Source organism: Nelumbo lutea, chromosome 7 (genome assembly GCF_056320005.1).
Source record: "Nelumbo lutea isolate HS-2025 chromosome 7, American lotus-T2T, whole genome shotgun sequence".
In the NCBI taxonomy this organism is placed as follows: domain Eukaryota; kingdom Viridiplantae; phylum Streptophyta; class Magnoliopsida; order Proteales; family Nelumbonaceae; genus Nelumbo; species Nelumbo lutea.
Genome location: NC_142690.1, coordinates 13,801,786 through 13,818,709, shown reverse-complemented (window position 1 = coordinate 13,818,709; position 16,924 = coordinate 13,801,786). Strand labels below are relative to the sequence as shown.

General features: G+C 39.1%; 1 protein-coding gene across 3 annotated transcripts in view; it reads left to right on the top strand.

The window, feature by feature from the left end:
- The window catches only part of ALA2 (aminophospholipid ATPase 2), a 92,561-nt gene extending 77,377 nt beyond the window's left edge, over positions 1-15,184 (top strand). For all 3 annotated transcript variants that reach the window (XM_088955153.1, XM_088955151.1, XM_088955152.1), the window contains 8 exons: positions 298-429; positions 1,677-1,830; positions 8,408-8,525; positions 8,688-8,861; positions 9,019-9,070; positions 13,974-14,101; positions 14,236-14,386; positions 14,520-15,184. In XM_088955153.1, coding sequence (XP_088811279.1) covers positions 298-429; positions 1,677-1,830; positions 8,408-8,525; positions 8,688-8,861; positions 9,019-9,070; positions 13,974-14,101; positions 14,236-14,386; positions 14,520-14,852 — 1,242 coding nt within the window. In that variant the 3' untranslated portion in view covers positions 14,853-15,184. The remainder of the gene's footprint in view (positions 1-297; positions 430-1,676; positions 1,831-8,407; positions 8,526-8,687; positions 8,862-9,018; positions 9,071-13,973; positions 14,102-14,235; positions 14,387-14,519) is intronic.
- The last annotated feature ends 1,740 nt before the right edge of the window (positions 15,185-16,924 follow it).

The following is a 16,924-nucleotide window of genomic DNA, read 5'->3' as shown; positions in this document are numbered from 1 at the left end:
TCTACAAGCTAGCTTCAATGGAGGATAGAAGCCAAATATTCCCAAATGAGGAGGAAATATTTGTATGTTGAAAAACAGCTAACAAGAAGCCATGGTTACAAGTATGCATGCATCTTGCTTTAGGTTATGTTGTAATGTCTTGTTTGTCCATAGGGTATTAACATATACTTTTCTGCTGATCTTCTTTGATCTTCATTATTTTCTAGCTTCAAACTTAATGACCACAGTTCTTTCCCATTGGTTGCTTACTTTTCCTTGAAGATCTGTATGTTATCTTGGTCTTTTCTTTATATGCAGGATGTGGCATTTGTTGTTGATGGTTGGGCGCTAGAAATTGCAATTAAGCACCATAGGAAAGCTTTTACTGATTTGGCAATATTGTCGAGGACAGCTATCTGTTGTCGTGTGACACCATCCCAAAAGGCCCAGGTGTTTTTGTCATATCTTATTTTGTAACCTTGTTACTTCCTGTTTTAGCTTGTAGAATATCAATATTATCTGCCATTAAATTGATATCTTTTTGAATGTAGTATCATTAATTTTGTTTCATACTGCAAATATATCATTAATTTTGCTGGTAATATATTCCTAGCATGTCTGTAGGTAACAAGTGATTTCATTTATTTTGTTTCATATTGCAAATATATTCCTACCTTCAAATTGTGGTTTACACTTGAAACTGCTTGAACTTCTTTGCCTTTTGGATCTACCTCCCTTCACCTTTCCTTTCATTATCTGTCTCCATATTGATCTCTTGTTGCTTCTCTTCGAACCTGCCAATATAAACATATCCCGTTATACACCAAACAAATTCTTCTTTATTTGAAGTCCTAACAACTTTATTTTCTAGCCTTGCCCCAACGCTTTCACTTTGAAACATATCTTGGGTCCACTCCTCTGCCCCCTCTTGTTATTTGACTGGGTCCACAACTTGCTCGGCCCAATCATGTTTTTCTTAATCTGGGCAGTTCATCAATAGTCATGAGTATTATGGTCCTAACGGCAGTCTGGAACATAATTTTATATGCATCTTACCTACATTCTATTAAGAGAAGGTTTAATTTTCAATCTTTGAATAATCCATTCTCTACCTGTGGGTTCTTTATCTGAGCTTGGCTAAATTGTTTGGGTGCAATGAATAGCAATTAGGTGATTTTTTTTAATCATTTATCTCCAATTACCAACAATAAAACCTGTCATTTTAATATAGTGTAGTGATATATCTCAATTCACAGTTATCTTCACTAAGGGTGCATTTTTGCACATAAAATGAAGGAAAATAAATGAGCTGCTTAAGAAATTACATTCAATAGGAAAATGAATCATATTCCTAATTTTCTTGGTGTTTGGCTGTAACCTTGGAAAATAAACCTAGATGGTTAACGCAGATAAGGGTATAGGATCTGAATTGAGAGATCCAGCTCTCTTTAAGGTAGATTAAAGAAAATGTCATTTTCCTAGAGCTACTGCTGATTCTTTTTTTTTTTTTTTGGAAACTGTTTGTTTTTCACAGCCAACTACTTTGCAGCCAAACACCATAAAATATTGCCTCTGAAGAATGTTCTTTTTCCAATGTTCTACATGCATTGCAACCTAATGGAGCTTAAATTTTTCTACTGGTAGTATGAAATGAGAGAAAGAATAACCGTTTTATTTATATTTTTATGTTTGTGCAGCTTGTAGAAATCTTGAAGTCATGTGACTACAGAACATTAGCTATTGGTGATGGTGGAAATGATGTCAGAATGATACAGCAGGCTGACATTGGCGTGGGTATTAGTGGGAGAGAAGGTATGCAGGCAGCAAGGGCAGCTGACTATAGCATTGGCAGTAAGTTACTCTACCAATATTTCTGTTATGTTCTTTGTTGTATGATGTTCATGTTGCAACCTGCAAGTTTTTTATTCTATTTCTTATATGGATGAAGTATATCACAAAGGCTGTAAAACACAAGAAGTTGATAATGACTATGGTTTGTAATTTCATTCTCAGCAGACATTTCACCATGTAATGATGTGGAAATTTCGGGGATAATTTGCTAAATTCACTAAGATATTTGGAAAATCTAAAAAATAGGAAAATTTTCTAAAAAACATGGTATATAAACTTTCATGGAATTGTTAGGAGATGTACATTTATGACTAAAGAACCAAAGCAAATAACTATAATCAAATAAGAGAAAATTAAGAGACTTAAATGGATATCTTTCTCTCTATCTCCCTTTTAGTCTTTTTATCCATCGTCCCTTCATTATGTACATCATTTTCCTGCCATTTTGACTTTTGTCTTTTTGGGAAATTATAGATAGGTACCTTGTACTTTGGGGTAGGGACACATAAGGACCTCAACTTTCAAGTACTTCAACCAAGTACCTGAACTTTTAAAAACCAACACTCTGTTATGGATGCATTCGTGGGAAAGACTTACCGCCGCCGGCAGCAGCAATAAGGAAGGGCCCACACGACAGCTCATCAGGGGCCCACACTTATCTTGTCACGACAGCTCTACCCTATCCCTTATCCCATCTATCCTTATCTTATCTTCTGTTCTTAGTAGGAGTTTTGTTTACCATTAGAAGTAGGAGTTTGATTTAAAGTTGGATTATTCCAGCCTAGTCGAATACAATAAGGACACCCCTCTTATAATCTCCTATTTAAGGAGCTGTGAATTGGAATAAAGGCATTCAGTTTTCAGTCTAGGAAAGAGTGAGGAGAGTTCGGGTGATCTCTTAGACAAATCACCCATTAGGTTACCACAATAGGGTCTGCACGTAGAGGGAAGGGCAAGGGGAAGCTAGAGGTTCTCCCCGTGGACCGACCCGTGACGAGATCCTATGCCCGGGCCCATAATATCTTGGTATCAGAGCCTACCGTCATGGGAGATCTGGAACCGCTATCATCCAGGGTCCACGAACTAGAGCATAGGCTCGCAGAGACCAGCATGGAGGTTCGTGAGGTCAAAGACGATTTTCAGGAGCTACGACGCTTGCTGGAGACGTTTTTATCAAACAAGGAAAGGAACTCCAAGGGAACCGCCACCACCAACAGTCATCGGCCGGACTGGGCAGAGACGACCGGCGAACATCAGATCGCCGCCCCAACAGCCGCAGTTATTCCCAAGTACAGTGAGCTAGAATTCTTGTCCTACAACGGGACTGGAGACCCATTGGGATGGTTATATCGCTGCGAACAATTCTTCCGTAACCAGCGCACTGATGACAGAGACAAGTCAGTCTAGCCGCCTTCCACCTAACAGAAGAAGCACAACTCTGGTTCTACCATCTGGAACAGGAAGAACCCGGGCTCAGTTGGGAACAATTTAAATCCTATTGCCTCCTCAGGTTCGGGCCCCCGCTGACAAGAAACCTGCTGGGCGAGTTAATTAACCTCAAGCAAACCGGAACCGTGGCAGAATATCAACGCCAGTTCCATACCCTTCTCGCCAGGGTAGCCTCGGTACGCCTAGACCAGCAAGTCAATATGTTTACAGCAGGGTTAGTAGAACCCCTACGAATGGACGTAGAGATGCAACACCCTCCTAACCTTGTCACAACAATGAACCTCGCCCGCGCCTTCGAATGGAAGATGCAGCTCTCCCACGGAAACCTCAGTACAGGTCAGCCGGCAACGACCTGGACACCTTCGAAGACAGCAGGAGTGTCTCATTCTTCGACCGCCAGCAGGGAACAGAGGCCTCCTGCTGGTAACCCTTCCAGATCGGCATCAAGTATAGGGAGTAGCAGGACAACACCCCCCATTAGACGGCTGTCCCGAGCCGAGATGGCAGAGCGGCGCGCAAGAGGGCAGTGCTTCAACTGCGACGATCTGTATTCCTCTGGGCACAGGTGCAAGAAACTATTTTGTCTGCTGGTAGATGAACCCGAAGAAGGCGAGGATGAACCTGCAGCATCCGAACCAGAGATCTCCCTCCACGCCATCACGGGGATCAAAACATCACAAACCATGCAACTAAGGGTGCTGGTAGCAGGGCAACCAGTTCGCATTCTCGTGGACTTCAGAAGCACCCACAACTTCGTCAATGAACAGGCTGCCTGTCAGTTAGAGTTACCGATGGAAATCAGGCCGCAGTTACAGGTAGAGCTGTCGTGGCAAGATAAGTGTGGGCCCCTGATGAGCTGTCATGTGGTCCTTATTGCTTTTGCTGGCGGCGGTAAGTCTTTCCCACGAATGCATCCATAACACACTCATGTCCACTCATTAGCTTTTCATCAATTATCTGCAGCGTGTGATGTCATGTGTGCCTTGAAACATTTAAAACTCCCAAAACAACCCTTCACATATTTTATAAGACAGTTTCATGAGGGGCTTCTTTGAGTTTTATTAGATTGACCTTGCATTAGAATCTGACCATTCTCCCAAACCAGTTCAATAAATTAATTATCAGGACTTTTTTGGTAAAAAAATCATTATCAGGACTGTGTAAAAGAAATTTACAATGGGCAGTTTGGTGTATGGGGTACTTATCTCTAATTTTCCATTTGTTTTTGTTATTGTACATTTTGATTAGATTATTTTTGGTTGTGTGCCTTTTTTTCATTTTTCCTTTGAATTATAGTGACTCAGTAAGCCAATCATCCAATTACTGAATCCCCATTTTTTCTTTTAATACAAGTTTTTTTTTCTTTAAATTAGGATGATTTTAATGAATTATCAGAAATTATTTTATGATATTTTTCAATTTTAAACCTTAAATGTACAGTCTATTAGTGAAATTTGAAATATTGTTGACATATCAGCAATATATCAGAGATATTAGGACAAAATAGATTCTTGGAAATGTTCATATCACTCCAGTAAAATGGTTAAATAGGAGATTTCGGGGAAACTTTCACCAAATCCCACAGATACTTCAAACCATCTTAACAGCCATATTTTATGTCACACTCCTATTTTTTTATTAATAAAAATTATGTCACATTCATGGAAGATCTCTATAATGTAAATTCTTAATCTCCTTTGTATTCAGATGTTCTGGTTACCATTCAGGAAGATTCTTTCCTCAAACATTATTTGGATATTTTTCCTCATGGGATAATTTAGAACTTTCTGTCAGAGCTACAATCAATGCTTTCAGAGGCATTCAAAGCATAAGCCTTGAGCTGTGCCTCAGTACAAGACATCCTAAAATGCCTTGATGCACTGAAGAGTATGCTTCATTAGTTGAAGTGTGCATGAAGTGTAGAAATGTAAGCATCAAATATGCTTGAACCTTGAAGAATATGCATCATGAGAGAGAAATGAATATATATATATATATATGATAAGCCTGTTGATCTTCTTTTCCTCATCCTCTCCTCTCATCTTCATTATTTTCTTCTCTCTATTCTCAACATGTTCCGCTTTGTTGTCAGTAGCAAAGTCCTAACATAGTAGGCACAAATGTAATGTATATACCATTTTAAAACATGGTTGCCCGTAGTTGATGTGATGGCTAGCTGCCAGCTGGTGCCTAGGCATCAACTAGTAAAGCAAAAAAAAAAGATGTTTTAAGATATTGCACATCTCCTAAGACATAAATATGTGATAAAATTAGAGTCTTGTTTCACAAACATATTGTAAGGCTGGATATGGTAGGATAGGGAGTTACAGCCTTTTTGTTTTTTAAGAAAGAGAGCAATCTTGGCTCTATTATCTCATCTATGGACCAAATACATAGAGGCTGGAAATGGGTGGCTGACTTCTCAACAACTAGGTGCCTGAGAGATGTCCAATGGAGCCATCCTAGTGCTCACCACATAAAGTTGAATTTTATGGGTGTAGCATTTGTAATCTAGGATCCTCATGTACAAGGTTTAATATGCTAACGCAGGTGGAAATACCAGTCATTCAAATATTGGAAACATGTCAGATATGTCAGAGAGTATTGAAATGTTACAAAATTTATAGAAATGGTGAAAACATTGTTAACTCCCGCAATGATGTTTTATGAAATGATGAAGGAAGCCTAAATACAACTTTTTAGGTTATTATTTTGATTTAAACCATTAAACAAAGTGAAGAGACTCAGGTTAACAGACAAAATAATACACTGCAATTTTGTCTTATAGATTTTTCCTGGTAGTAAATAAAAAGAAAATTTATTAAAATCAGAAGAAAGTACATCAGATTCATCATGTGGTGTGAGAGATCACCTAACAGACACAATTAAAAGAACAGAAATAAAGAATCAAAAGCACATGTTTCTAACAGATCAACCAAATAACCTATGACATGAATGAAAGGTAAGATTTAATGTTATATCCAAAAAGAACTTTTAGCTAGATCAAAGTAATCATCATTTCCATTAGGCAGGCAATGAATGCCTGATGTTCCAGACATTGTCATATCATCAGTTGCCATCCTATACAGGTCTATAACCAGAACCAATGGGAAGAAACAAATGAAATGCACTCACACCCAGCAAATAGCCTTGCTGTATATACTATTATTGTTCCTACCAATCAGACAGACACAAACAGACAAGACAAAGGGTTTCTGTCCACTACTCTGAGTAGTTACACTGCTGCTAGCCGAAGAAATCTTGGTTCACATGAACGAAATTTGTCACAGGTCTGTCACATGCTTCCTGGCAGAAGAATGCTCCACAAAAACCATAAAAACATACTTCCAGACACTAGAACAGCCCATACAAGTCATAAAATATAACCCACTGACCTGTTATAAACATCTAGGTTCCACATTCAGCATGAAGTCATTATCTACTTGATCAGAAGTTTCCAGCTTCAAAGAACTATCTTATGCAGGGATGAACGAGCCCCCTGTTTTCTTACGTCAGATTCCCTCACAAGCAGCAACACTGCACCAGAAAACCAGCATTACCACTATCTGAACACCTCATATCAGCACCACGTAAGTCCTTAGTTCTCCATAGGTGTTCTTGCACTCCCATGCATTTGTACTAATGCAAATGAAATTGCACTGTAAAAGTGCAAACAAGCAGAGCCAGAACGTTAGAGGTTTTGGGGACAGTCAAGGAGGTTATTCTTAAGGGAAGGCCATGGATCCATAAAGATGCATTCTAGGTATAGTATTACTTACAACGGCCCATGGGCTAATATCTTTTCATCTGATGCCCATCTTGAGCATGTGGTTTTTTGTAATATTTTTCTTACTAAAATTATTAAAAGTTCAATACTTCTTAAAAGTAATTAAATTTGTTTTCATGTACATATTATATGCTTAAGATTAGTAAAGTGATTGTCTATACCTTATTGTATCTGCCAGGTGTCCTAGGCTCCTAGCTAGGCATACCTAGGCAATGCTCATTGCTCCAAGAACACTGACTTGAAGTTCAAACTCTGGATGTTGTCATTTTTGTTTTGATAATTGAAAATGATTTCATTAAACAAGAGAAAAAAGATTTTACAAGAATCCCTTGGAGAGGCATGAGATGCAGCTTCCCCTAAACATTACAAAAGATCATAAATAAAATTGCAATGCTGCCCAGAATAAATGGTCCCTAGTAGACCCCTGTTTAGCAAGATGATCAGCCAAGGCATTTGCCTCCCTACCCACCCACCCACTGATATCTACATGTTATGTGCCTTGTTAAACATTTAACTTTTTTGATGAGATCCCTATAACTCCAAACAACTGAGTCTGGATTTGACAGCCAGCCCACAATCACATTAGAATCCCCTTCAATCAATAGGTTCTCCACTCCTGGTTGATTAGAAATCTGAATTCCCTGTACTGCATCCAATATCTCAGCTCTTGTAGAGTCCCCCTATCCCTACCGGGCCTGAGAATAATGATATGATGTTGCCATTCTCATTCATCAATACTCTTCTAGTGCCAGACGGTCCTGGGTTACCCTCGCTGCTTCCATCAAAATTCAGTTTAAAAAATTCTTCTGGGGGAGTTACCCAAACTGTAGTGGCTCTGGTTTTTCTAACCGAGGTGTGTTTAACTGTGGCCCAATTCCTCCAGATGTCATCAAATGAAAAAGCGCTGAAAGAAGCCAAGGATTTCAGCCAATGGATAGCCCTGGTTAAGATACATTCCTTCACTTCTGTAAAGGACCTTTCGTTATCTTGGAAAATTCTAGCGTTTCTTTCTTCCCAAATTGTCCATAGTGTGGCTTCTCTGAAACATCTCCACATACTCCTCCCAACCGGACATCTCCACATTTAACTCTGGATGTTGTCATTACAGGACAAGTGCCTAACTGTGGGCTGTAGGATTGCAGACTGAGCACTGTATGTATTAATAAAACAGTGCATGCATTAGTATGGGATTTAAAAGCTTGCCTAGAAATCTTTCATGTTATTTCTATGTTGTTTATTTTCTGCCACAAACATGGATGTTCTTTCATTTTATCCAATAAATTTGTTTTTCTAATGTAAATAAAGGAAGTAACTAACATATTAATATGCTTATCATTGCAGAGTTCAAGTTTCTTAAAAGATTGATACTTGTCCATGGACGGTACTCTTACAACCGGACAGCATTTCTTTCCCAATATTCTTTTTACAAATCTCTAGTGATATGCTTTATCCAAATCCTGTAAGTTTTCATGGAATAAATCTTTCCTTTCTCATGGCTACTCACTTCTCTTTTTTACCAAATTAATTATATTGCAAACGATAATATCACATATGCCTTAGAAATTTAACCTGACTTTGTGTTTGCATCTTTGATTTTGTACTAATGCAAGAATACATTCAGGTTCTCTTTTATTTCAGGTGTCTCTGGAACCAGCCTTTTCAATTCTGTCAGTTTGATGGCTTATAATGTTTTCTACACTAGCATCCCCGTCCTAGTTAGTGTGCTTGACAAAGATCTCAATGAAAGAACTGTGGTGCAACACCCACAAATTCTCTTTTATTGCCAAGCAGGAAGGTTAGCTTTTCTCCATTGTCCTAACTATTGCATTTTTTTTCTTTTCCTTCAACTTTGAAATATTATATTTGTTGGCCATGGAACTAGGTTAATCATGCTTCAGGTCTGTAAGTTTGTGCCTTACCATTGAACTAGTGTCAATTCTTTTTTTAACCAGACTTCTCAATCCGAGCACATTTGCTGGATGGTTTGGGCGTTCTTTATTTCATGTAAGTAGCATATTGGAAAAGTAATTTATTTTTCTTCTCATAATTGATGCAACACAGCAGATCAATTTATGATATTTCTCTCTAAAGCTATTAATTGTGGTCAGAAGACATAAATAAATAGATTCTCCTAAGAATTTTATTGAATATAATAGATGCAGTCAATAGATTTTGAATTTTGGATTGAAGTTTGTTTGAAAGCTTTATCACTTTGATAATACTGGTTCTTACTTTTGTTGACTTGGCTTCCATGACTTACATTACTTTGTCTTTATGAAATTGATATGCATGTTGACATCACTCTGTACAAGAACTTTTCTTATTTACAATGAAGGAACAAATGTGAGCCTGTCATTGCAGTTCCAAAGACCTAATTTTGTAGGATACACAAATTGTAATAAAAAAAGGGCAGCCCAGTCCACGAGGCTCCATCCAATGTGGGGTCTGGAGAGAGACAGATGTACGCAGCCTTACCCCTGCACATACAAAGAGGCTGTTTCCAAGATTTGAACCCTGGTTGTTGAAGCCTTGTCCACCCATTTGGAGATTTATGTTTGGTAAAAGTAGTCTTTAAATCATTCCCCACTTCACAATGCATGTTCTCTTAGCATTTTCCTTATCCTTTTACAGTCTTCAACTTGCACCAAATCATGTGGTATTTTCATTAGGCTTTTTTGTAAGCTGCTAAACCTACTTATTATGCTACAAAAAATAGTAGAAAAGGAGAGAAGAGAAGAGAGAAGAAAAGAAGAGAAAAAATAAGAGGCAAAAAAAGTTGTGATGGCAGTGCCAACATTAGATTATATACTATGGTAACCAAGAATAAACAGAGAGAAATTACAACGGTGCCCTTATGGCACTAAATATAAACATTAAAGCATTTTCCAACACTCCCCCTCAAGTTGGGCATGATTGATATCTATGTCCCAACTTGAGGGGTGTACATACTTCTCCGCTAACAAGTTGGGGCATAGATATTAATCATATCCAAATTGTCACACAAACCATTATGCCACAAGTGATGTAAACCCTAGTGAAAATGCTTGTAAACTGCTCTTCAGAGCTAACATAGGGTGAACATACTTCCCGCTAACAAGCTTCTCCCTAATAAAGTGCTTATCCACCTCAATACGCTTGGCCCTATCATGAAGCACAGGATTGGTTGCAATGTTGATAGCTGCCTTGTTATCACAATATATGGACATGGGATTATCCACAATAAATCCTAGTTCACTCAACAAGATCTTAATCTACATGATCTCAGCCACTCCATGAGACATTGCCCGGTATTCAATTTCAGCACTAGACCTAGCCACAACACTTTGTTTCTTGTTTTTCTATGTTCCCTCCCACAAAGGTATAATAGCCACTAGTGGATTTTGTCGTCAAAAGATTCAACCCAATCAACATATGTATGTACCTTAGCCTTCAAATGCCCATGTATCTGGAACAACAAACCAACACTTGGAAATTTCTTGAGATATCTAAGGATCCTCTCAACTGCTTCCAAGTAAGCATCCCTGGGAGCATGCATGAACTAGCTAAGAACCCCTACAACATAAGCAATAATTGGGAGCGACATGGATAGATATAAAAGTCTTCCCACAAGTCTCTGGAATTGATTCACGTCTTTGATGATTTAACCTTAACAGTCACCTACCTTATGGTTTGGATCAATAGGAGAGTCAGTTGGTTTCACCCCTAGCTTACTAGAATATTGTAGCAAATGTAGGATGTATTTCCTTTGAGAAATGAATATCCCTTTTGTGAACAAATAACTTCAATTCCAAGAAAACACAAAGGGGCCTAAATCTTTCACCTCAAACTTAGTAGAAAGAAACTCCTTCAGCTTCTGAATTTTAGTTTTCCAATCACCAATGATCACTATGTCGTCAACATATACTATTAAAGCTGCAATATTTCCTTCCCCTCTCTTCACAAACAGGATATGATCAGACTGACATTGCTTATAGCCTATTGTACAACTAAATGAAACCTCTTGAACCAGGCTTTCTATGACTGCTTTAGGCCATATGAGGAATTTTTCAACATGCATACTTTTTGTTCACTGCCTTGAGCATGAAAACCAGGATGTTGTACCACCTATACCTCTTCTTCAAGATCACCATTGAGAAAGGCATTTTTTATATCCACCTAGTAAAGCTCCCAATCAAGGTTAGTAGCAAGGGAGAAAATGACTTTGATAGAGTTCATCTTCACCACCAGAGCAAATGTTTTTGCATAATCCACTCCATACACCTAAGTAAATCTTTTTGCTACTAATCGAGCTTTATATCTTTCTATTGTACCATTAGCTCTATGCGTCACTTTGAAAATCCACTTACATCCTACTAGTTCTTTTCCTTTAGGAAGGTCTACCAATTCCCATGTGCCATTTTTTTGTAAAGCATTGACTCTTTCATTGCATCTATCCAATGGAAGAGAGGAAAGCATGAAAAGAATGTGAGGTGTACTCATAAGAAACAAAATGGGAAATAGGGTGTTTAGTAGTATAAGACCTAAACATTTCCTTTGAGCAATAGGAAGGTTTAGGTCATCAAAAGTAAAAGTATCAATGTCAATGGGATCAGACATATCAATGGGAATAAGAATACTTCGCTAGATAGAATCTGTCCCTTGGGAATCCAATGGCACTGGTGGTATAGCATCTGGATGCTTCACATCTCTTGAATTCAGATGGCCCTTGTGTCGAAGAAAGAAAACACGAAACAAAGAAGGATTAGGAATAGGAGGGAGGTGAAGTGAGCATGTTTCTCCTTAACTCTACTACACTCCCCCTAAAGAGAAACTGAGAAGAGCCGCTCCCAATAAAGGACACATCCATAGAAACATAGTATTTTTGGGAGACACGATCAAAGCACCAATAACCCTTTTGAGAAGAGGGATACCCTAGGAAAACACATAGAACAGTACGAGGGTCAAGTTTACCACGAATGGGGAATAGATCTTGGGTGAAACAATGACATCCGAACACACGTAAAGGAATAGGGAATAGGGGAACCTTGGGAAATAGGAGCTGATGTGAGGCCTTATACTCCAACCACCGAGAAGGCATATGGTTGATAAGATATGCAATACATGTGCATAAAATAGCTTCTAGTCAAAAACGTTTTGGGACATTCATATGTATAAGTAACCCATAAGCAACTTCAAGAAGATGGCGGTTTTTTCTTTACGCAACACCATTTCGTTGAGGTGTTCAAGCACAAGAGCTATGGTGAAGGGATCCACGTGAAGCATAAATTTCCTTGAGGTCACTATGGAAATACTCTCCGGCATTTTCAGATTGGAAGATTTGGATTTCGGCTTAGAACTAAATAAAAACCATTCGCTAGAATTCTTTTACTATTTTGGGTACTTCATCCCTAGACCGCATTGGATACACCCATGTATATCTGGAGTAGTCATCAATGAGTGTAATAAAGCACTTATAACCAGTCTCAAAAGGCAAAGTAAGAAGGCCCCAAACATTAGAATAAACAATATGAAAAGGAAACTCATATCTATTATTTCTCAAAGGAAAATGAGTTCTATATTGTTTGCTTAACTGGCAAGTTTGACACATAAATTCAGACATTGAAATTAACTTAAATGGCTTAGGAAACAAAACTTTTAATGACTCAAAAGATAAATGATTAGATTCCGTGACTGCAAGACCAACCATATTCTCCAGCATGTAGAGCCCGTCTATCATACAACCCCTACCAATTGTCTTCCCTCAAGCCAAATCGTATATAATACAAGAAGAAGGGAAGAAGATTACTGAACAGTTTAATAAATTAGTAATACTACTAATAGAAAACAGGTTAATAGGCATTTATGGAACATGCAAAACATTAGAAATATGAAGTCCAAAAGGGAGGGAGATGGTTCCTTGACCAACTATGGTGGAAAAAGAACCATAAGCTAGTCTCACCTTGTTCCTACTAGAGAGGATATGATAGGACTGAAAGCAATTTGACTTATCAGTCATATGACTCGAGGCCCCTGAATCAATTATCCAAGGAGATTTAGGGAAATTAGAAGTCACATTGAAAGTTGTGGCAGAATTACCTGATGTAGACACAAAGGAAGTCGAGGGGGGTAGGGGCAAAATTATCCATTTGACAAATTTCCCTACCATATAACTCCTGAGAATCCATATTTGCTAAACTAGATTTTCAAGAACAAAAAAGAAAAAGATCGAAGAAGACTCTCAGACCTGTCCAATCTGTATTCTCAAGTTCTTTGAGAGAGAGACAACAAAAAAGGAAAGTAGTACTCAATCTATTCTGTTCTTTTTGGCTAACAAACCTGCTTTGGTACCATATTATGGTGCAAAGAATAGTAGAAAAAGAGAAAAAAAGAAGGAAGAGAAGAGAAGAGAGAAGAAAAGAAGAGAAGAAAATGAGAGCCAAAAAAAAAAAAGTTGTGCTGGCAGTGCCAGCATTAGATTATATACTAGGGCGACCAAGAATAAAAAGAGAGAAATTACAAAAGTGCCATTGCGACACTAAATATAAACAATACAGAATTTTCAACACTAATTTTATAACAGAATAAGTATTTTGCAATAATAAATAATTGATGAAACATTACGAGGTTTTATAATTTGAGTAATTATTACTAATTTATACAGTCAAGTTTTGTTTTCAGGCACTCTTGTAAGGCATGCCACCAGAAGCAACTCCAAAACAAATTTTGATAGCAATTACATGATTATATCTATATTTCCAATTTCAAGAGCATTTGTCAAGGTTGATTTGCTATTGTCCCTTCATTAATTATCATAGACATGGAGGTGCACAAGGAGGAATCCAAATATAATTTATGGTTTGCTTGGTTTCTTTGAGGATGCTTTTCTTGTTATTACTTTTGAAGAACTAACAAATGAGTAACTTAACAGGCAATTGTTGTCTTCATAGTCAGTATACATGCCTATGCCTATGAGAAAAGTGAGATGGAAGAGGTGGCAATGGTTGCACTCTCTGGATGCATTTGGTTACAGGCTTTTGTTGTAGCATTAGAGACAAAGTATGATTCAATCCATTATAATGATCAGTTATATATCAAAGAGTTTGATATATAATATCATTTCCTTAATGAGAAAGTTCAGTGGAACTGTTCCATTTGATACCCACTGCTGAGCTTATGTTTCATTAATGCAGCTCCTTCACAATATTGCAACATCTTGCCATATGGGGAAATTTGGCTGCCTTCTACATTATCAATTTTATGGTCAGTACCCTGCCATCATCCGGAATGTACACAATCATGTTCCGACTTTGTAGACAGCCATCTTATTGGATAACTATGTTTGTGAGTATCACTTTTGATGCACTATCTTATTCTTTTGTTTTTCTCTCGAAATATTTGGGTAGTCAAGTAGTTTTCAATTGCACAAAAACCTGAAACTTCAACTGTGCTAATGGTTATTCTGATATTGCTTCAGCTTATAGTGGTGGCTGGGATGGGTCCGGTGTTCGCTCTGAAGTATTTCCGGTACACTTACAGATCTAGTGCAATCAATAAACTTCAGCAAGCAGAACGTTTGGGTGGGCCAATCTTATCATTGGGAAATGTGGAGTCACAGTCAAGGACTATAGAGAAAGATGTAGCACCATTGTCTATAACTCAATCCAAAAGTCGGAGTCCTGTATATGAACCTTTGCTATCTGATTCAGCCTCCACCAGAAGGTCTTTGGGAGCAACACCATTTGATTTCTTTCAATCCAGCCAATCCAGATTGTCTTCTTCAAGCTATACAAGAAATAAGAACAATTGAGTATTACAAAATATTTAGCAGCGACAACATCCAAGTTATTTTGCAGCTACAACTAAACAAAATATAGTATACACAATTTGAAGACATACATAAATAGATGAGAAAATTTGTAACAATTGAGTCAGAACTCAGAAGCTATTCGGCAGCTACAACTAGATCATGTACAAATGATAACATGTATATGTAAATGATTTTTCCTTCCTTTAACTTATGTCCTAAATCACACATACTCCTGTATCTCCTACAAAATTGTCAACTCCTATTCAGTTTTGTATTTAACTCCTATTAGTTAGGGTACTTAATATTTAAATCATTACCATTTTCCAATGTTTCACAAGGTATCTTTGTGGGTCATAATTTACATAAACTATTAAATGTGTTTTTATGAGTTAATGAGTCATTTCAAATGAGGTTCAAAATCTTGTAATGTATCGGTGTATATCATATTTCTAGGGCACAGTTGGTGCTCGTATGGGTAGTCCCAGAAGCGATGCAGTTTCAAGCCCGCTATTCAGCGATTGGCTCTAACCATCATACCTTTGAGAAGAATTGTCAGATTGTTGCTGAAAAAAGTGATGTATTGTACCCAAGGAGTGTCAATCATACTATGCACACATGCTCAATTATTGAATATGGAGCTTTTAATAGAACCTGTTGCCGCGTGGATTGGTCGAGGGCAACGGAGTAAATTCACTCTACAGGTTCCATGTGTTGGTTGAGGACCCCGGGGCCTCGGAAAAGATTGACCAAAGTTGTGATCACAAGCCGAGGTGAAGTATTCCTTTTGAGGACTATGGTAGTCGAGGACTAGAAGTTAAGGCCGCCTTGGGGTGGATACCTGAGGCAAAGGCTCCGACTCTCAAGTTAGTCCGAGGTGAAGAGTAGGAGAGGGTGTAGGAGAGCCCTTGGAGAGAGTCCTCGGATGCACTAGTTCTCCCCGAATTAATGCTAAGAAGACAAGGTTGGTACCAGGAGTAAATGAATGAGTGATGTTGGAGTTTCTCTGTTTCAACCCCCTTTAAGTGGTAGTTATCTCTTATTTATACTTGAGCATGCTGGGGGTAGGTGAAGATGAACGCCCCGGATGAGAATCGTACGAGATCAGACTACAGGCCATGGTAGGTACGTCTGACGGTTATGTGGTTGGGTTTGTACAAAGGTAGCAAGGCTCTCTCCTATTGTGGTTGACGCTATCAGGTGTCAGTGGGCTCAGCTTAGGGGCGTGGAGTTGACGTTGAGGCCATATTGTGCCATGTTCGCGTCGAGGAAGCATGCTTCCAAGGCCAAAATGTATTACTTTCATCCAAGGAGGGGGAAGCCTGTGCATAACCCCTCGTCCGTTCACAGGTGAAAGGATAAGTTCTTCTACGTCTCCTGCCCCAAGGGCTGGTGTTTCAAGTCCGACTGGGGGGAGGCCTGTGTCATCGTTGAGAGATATCCCCCATCGCTCCAAGACGAAGAGGCTGCAGTTGTAGCTCACTTGCTTGTGATGGGGACATTCTAGGTGAAACCGTTAGTGGAGGAGGAGGTCCCCCTAGTTTTCGTTGGGATTAGTCCAGCCCCCCTTGGTAGGAGAGGTTCTGTGGTTAGTGTATCTTCCACGTTCTTTTCTTTTTCGCTAATGCATTGACTGTTTTCTTTTGTTGTTTCTCAGAAGTGCCAATAGACGCCAAGCAACGTTTACTGGAGAAGGCCCGGGTGAAGCAGGTCGAGAAGAAAGTTGGAGGGTAAACGCCGAAGAGGCCCGGCGATGAAGCTACCCCCTGCCCTGGTGAAGGGGGGAGATCCACAGGTTCCCACCAAGGGGAAGTAATCGGTGGTGGCACCAAAGAAGACGGTTGAGGCACCGAAAAAGCCAACCACTGGGGTAGAGGCGCCGAAGAGGCCCATGGATGGGCCCGAGGCGAGTAGGAAGAGGCCTGCTATAGACACTGCCGAGGTAGGAGCCCCCGCGGAAGCTTGCCAACACTAACAAGCAGGTCGAGGAAGTGGTGCGGAGATCCACGCCTGGGGAGCGCCCATCTAGTCCCTCATCAACCCCTCCATCAGAACAGGGGGTCCCCGAGAGAACC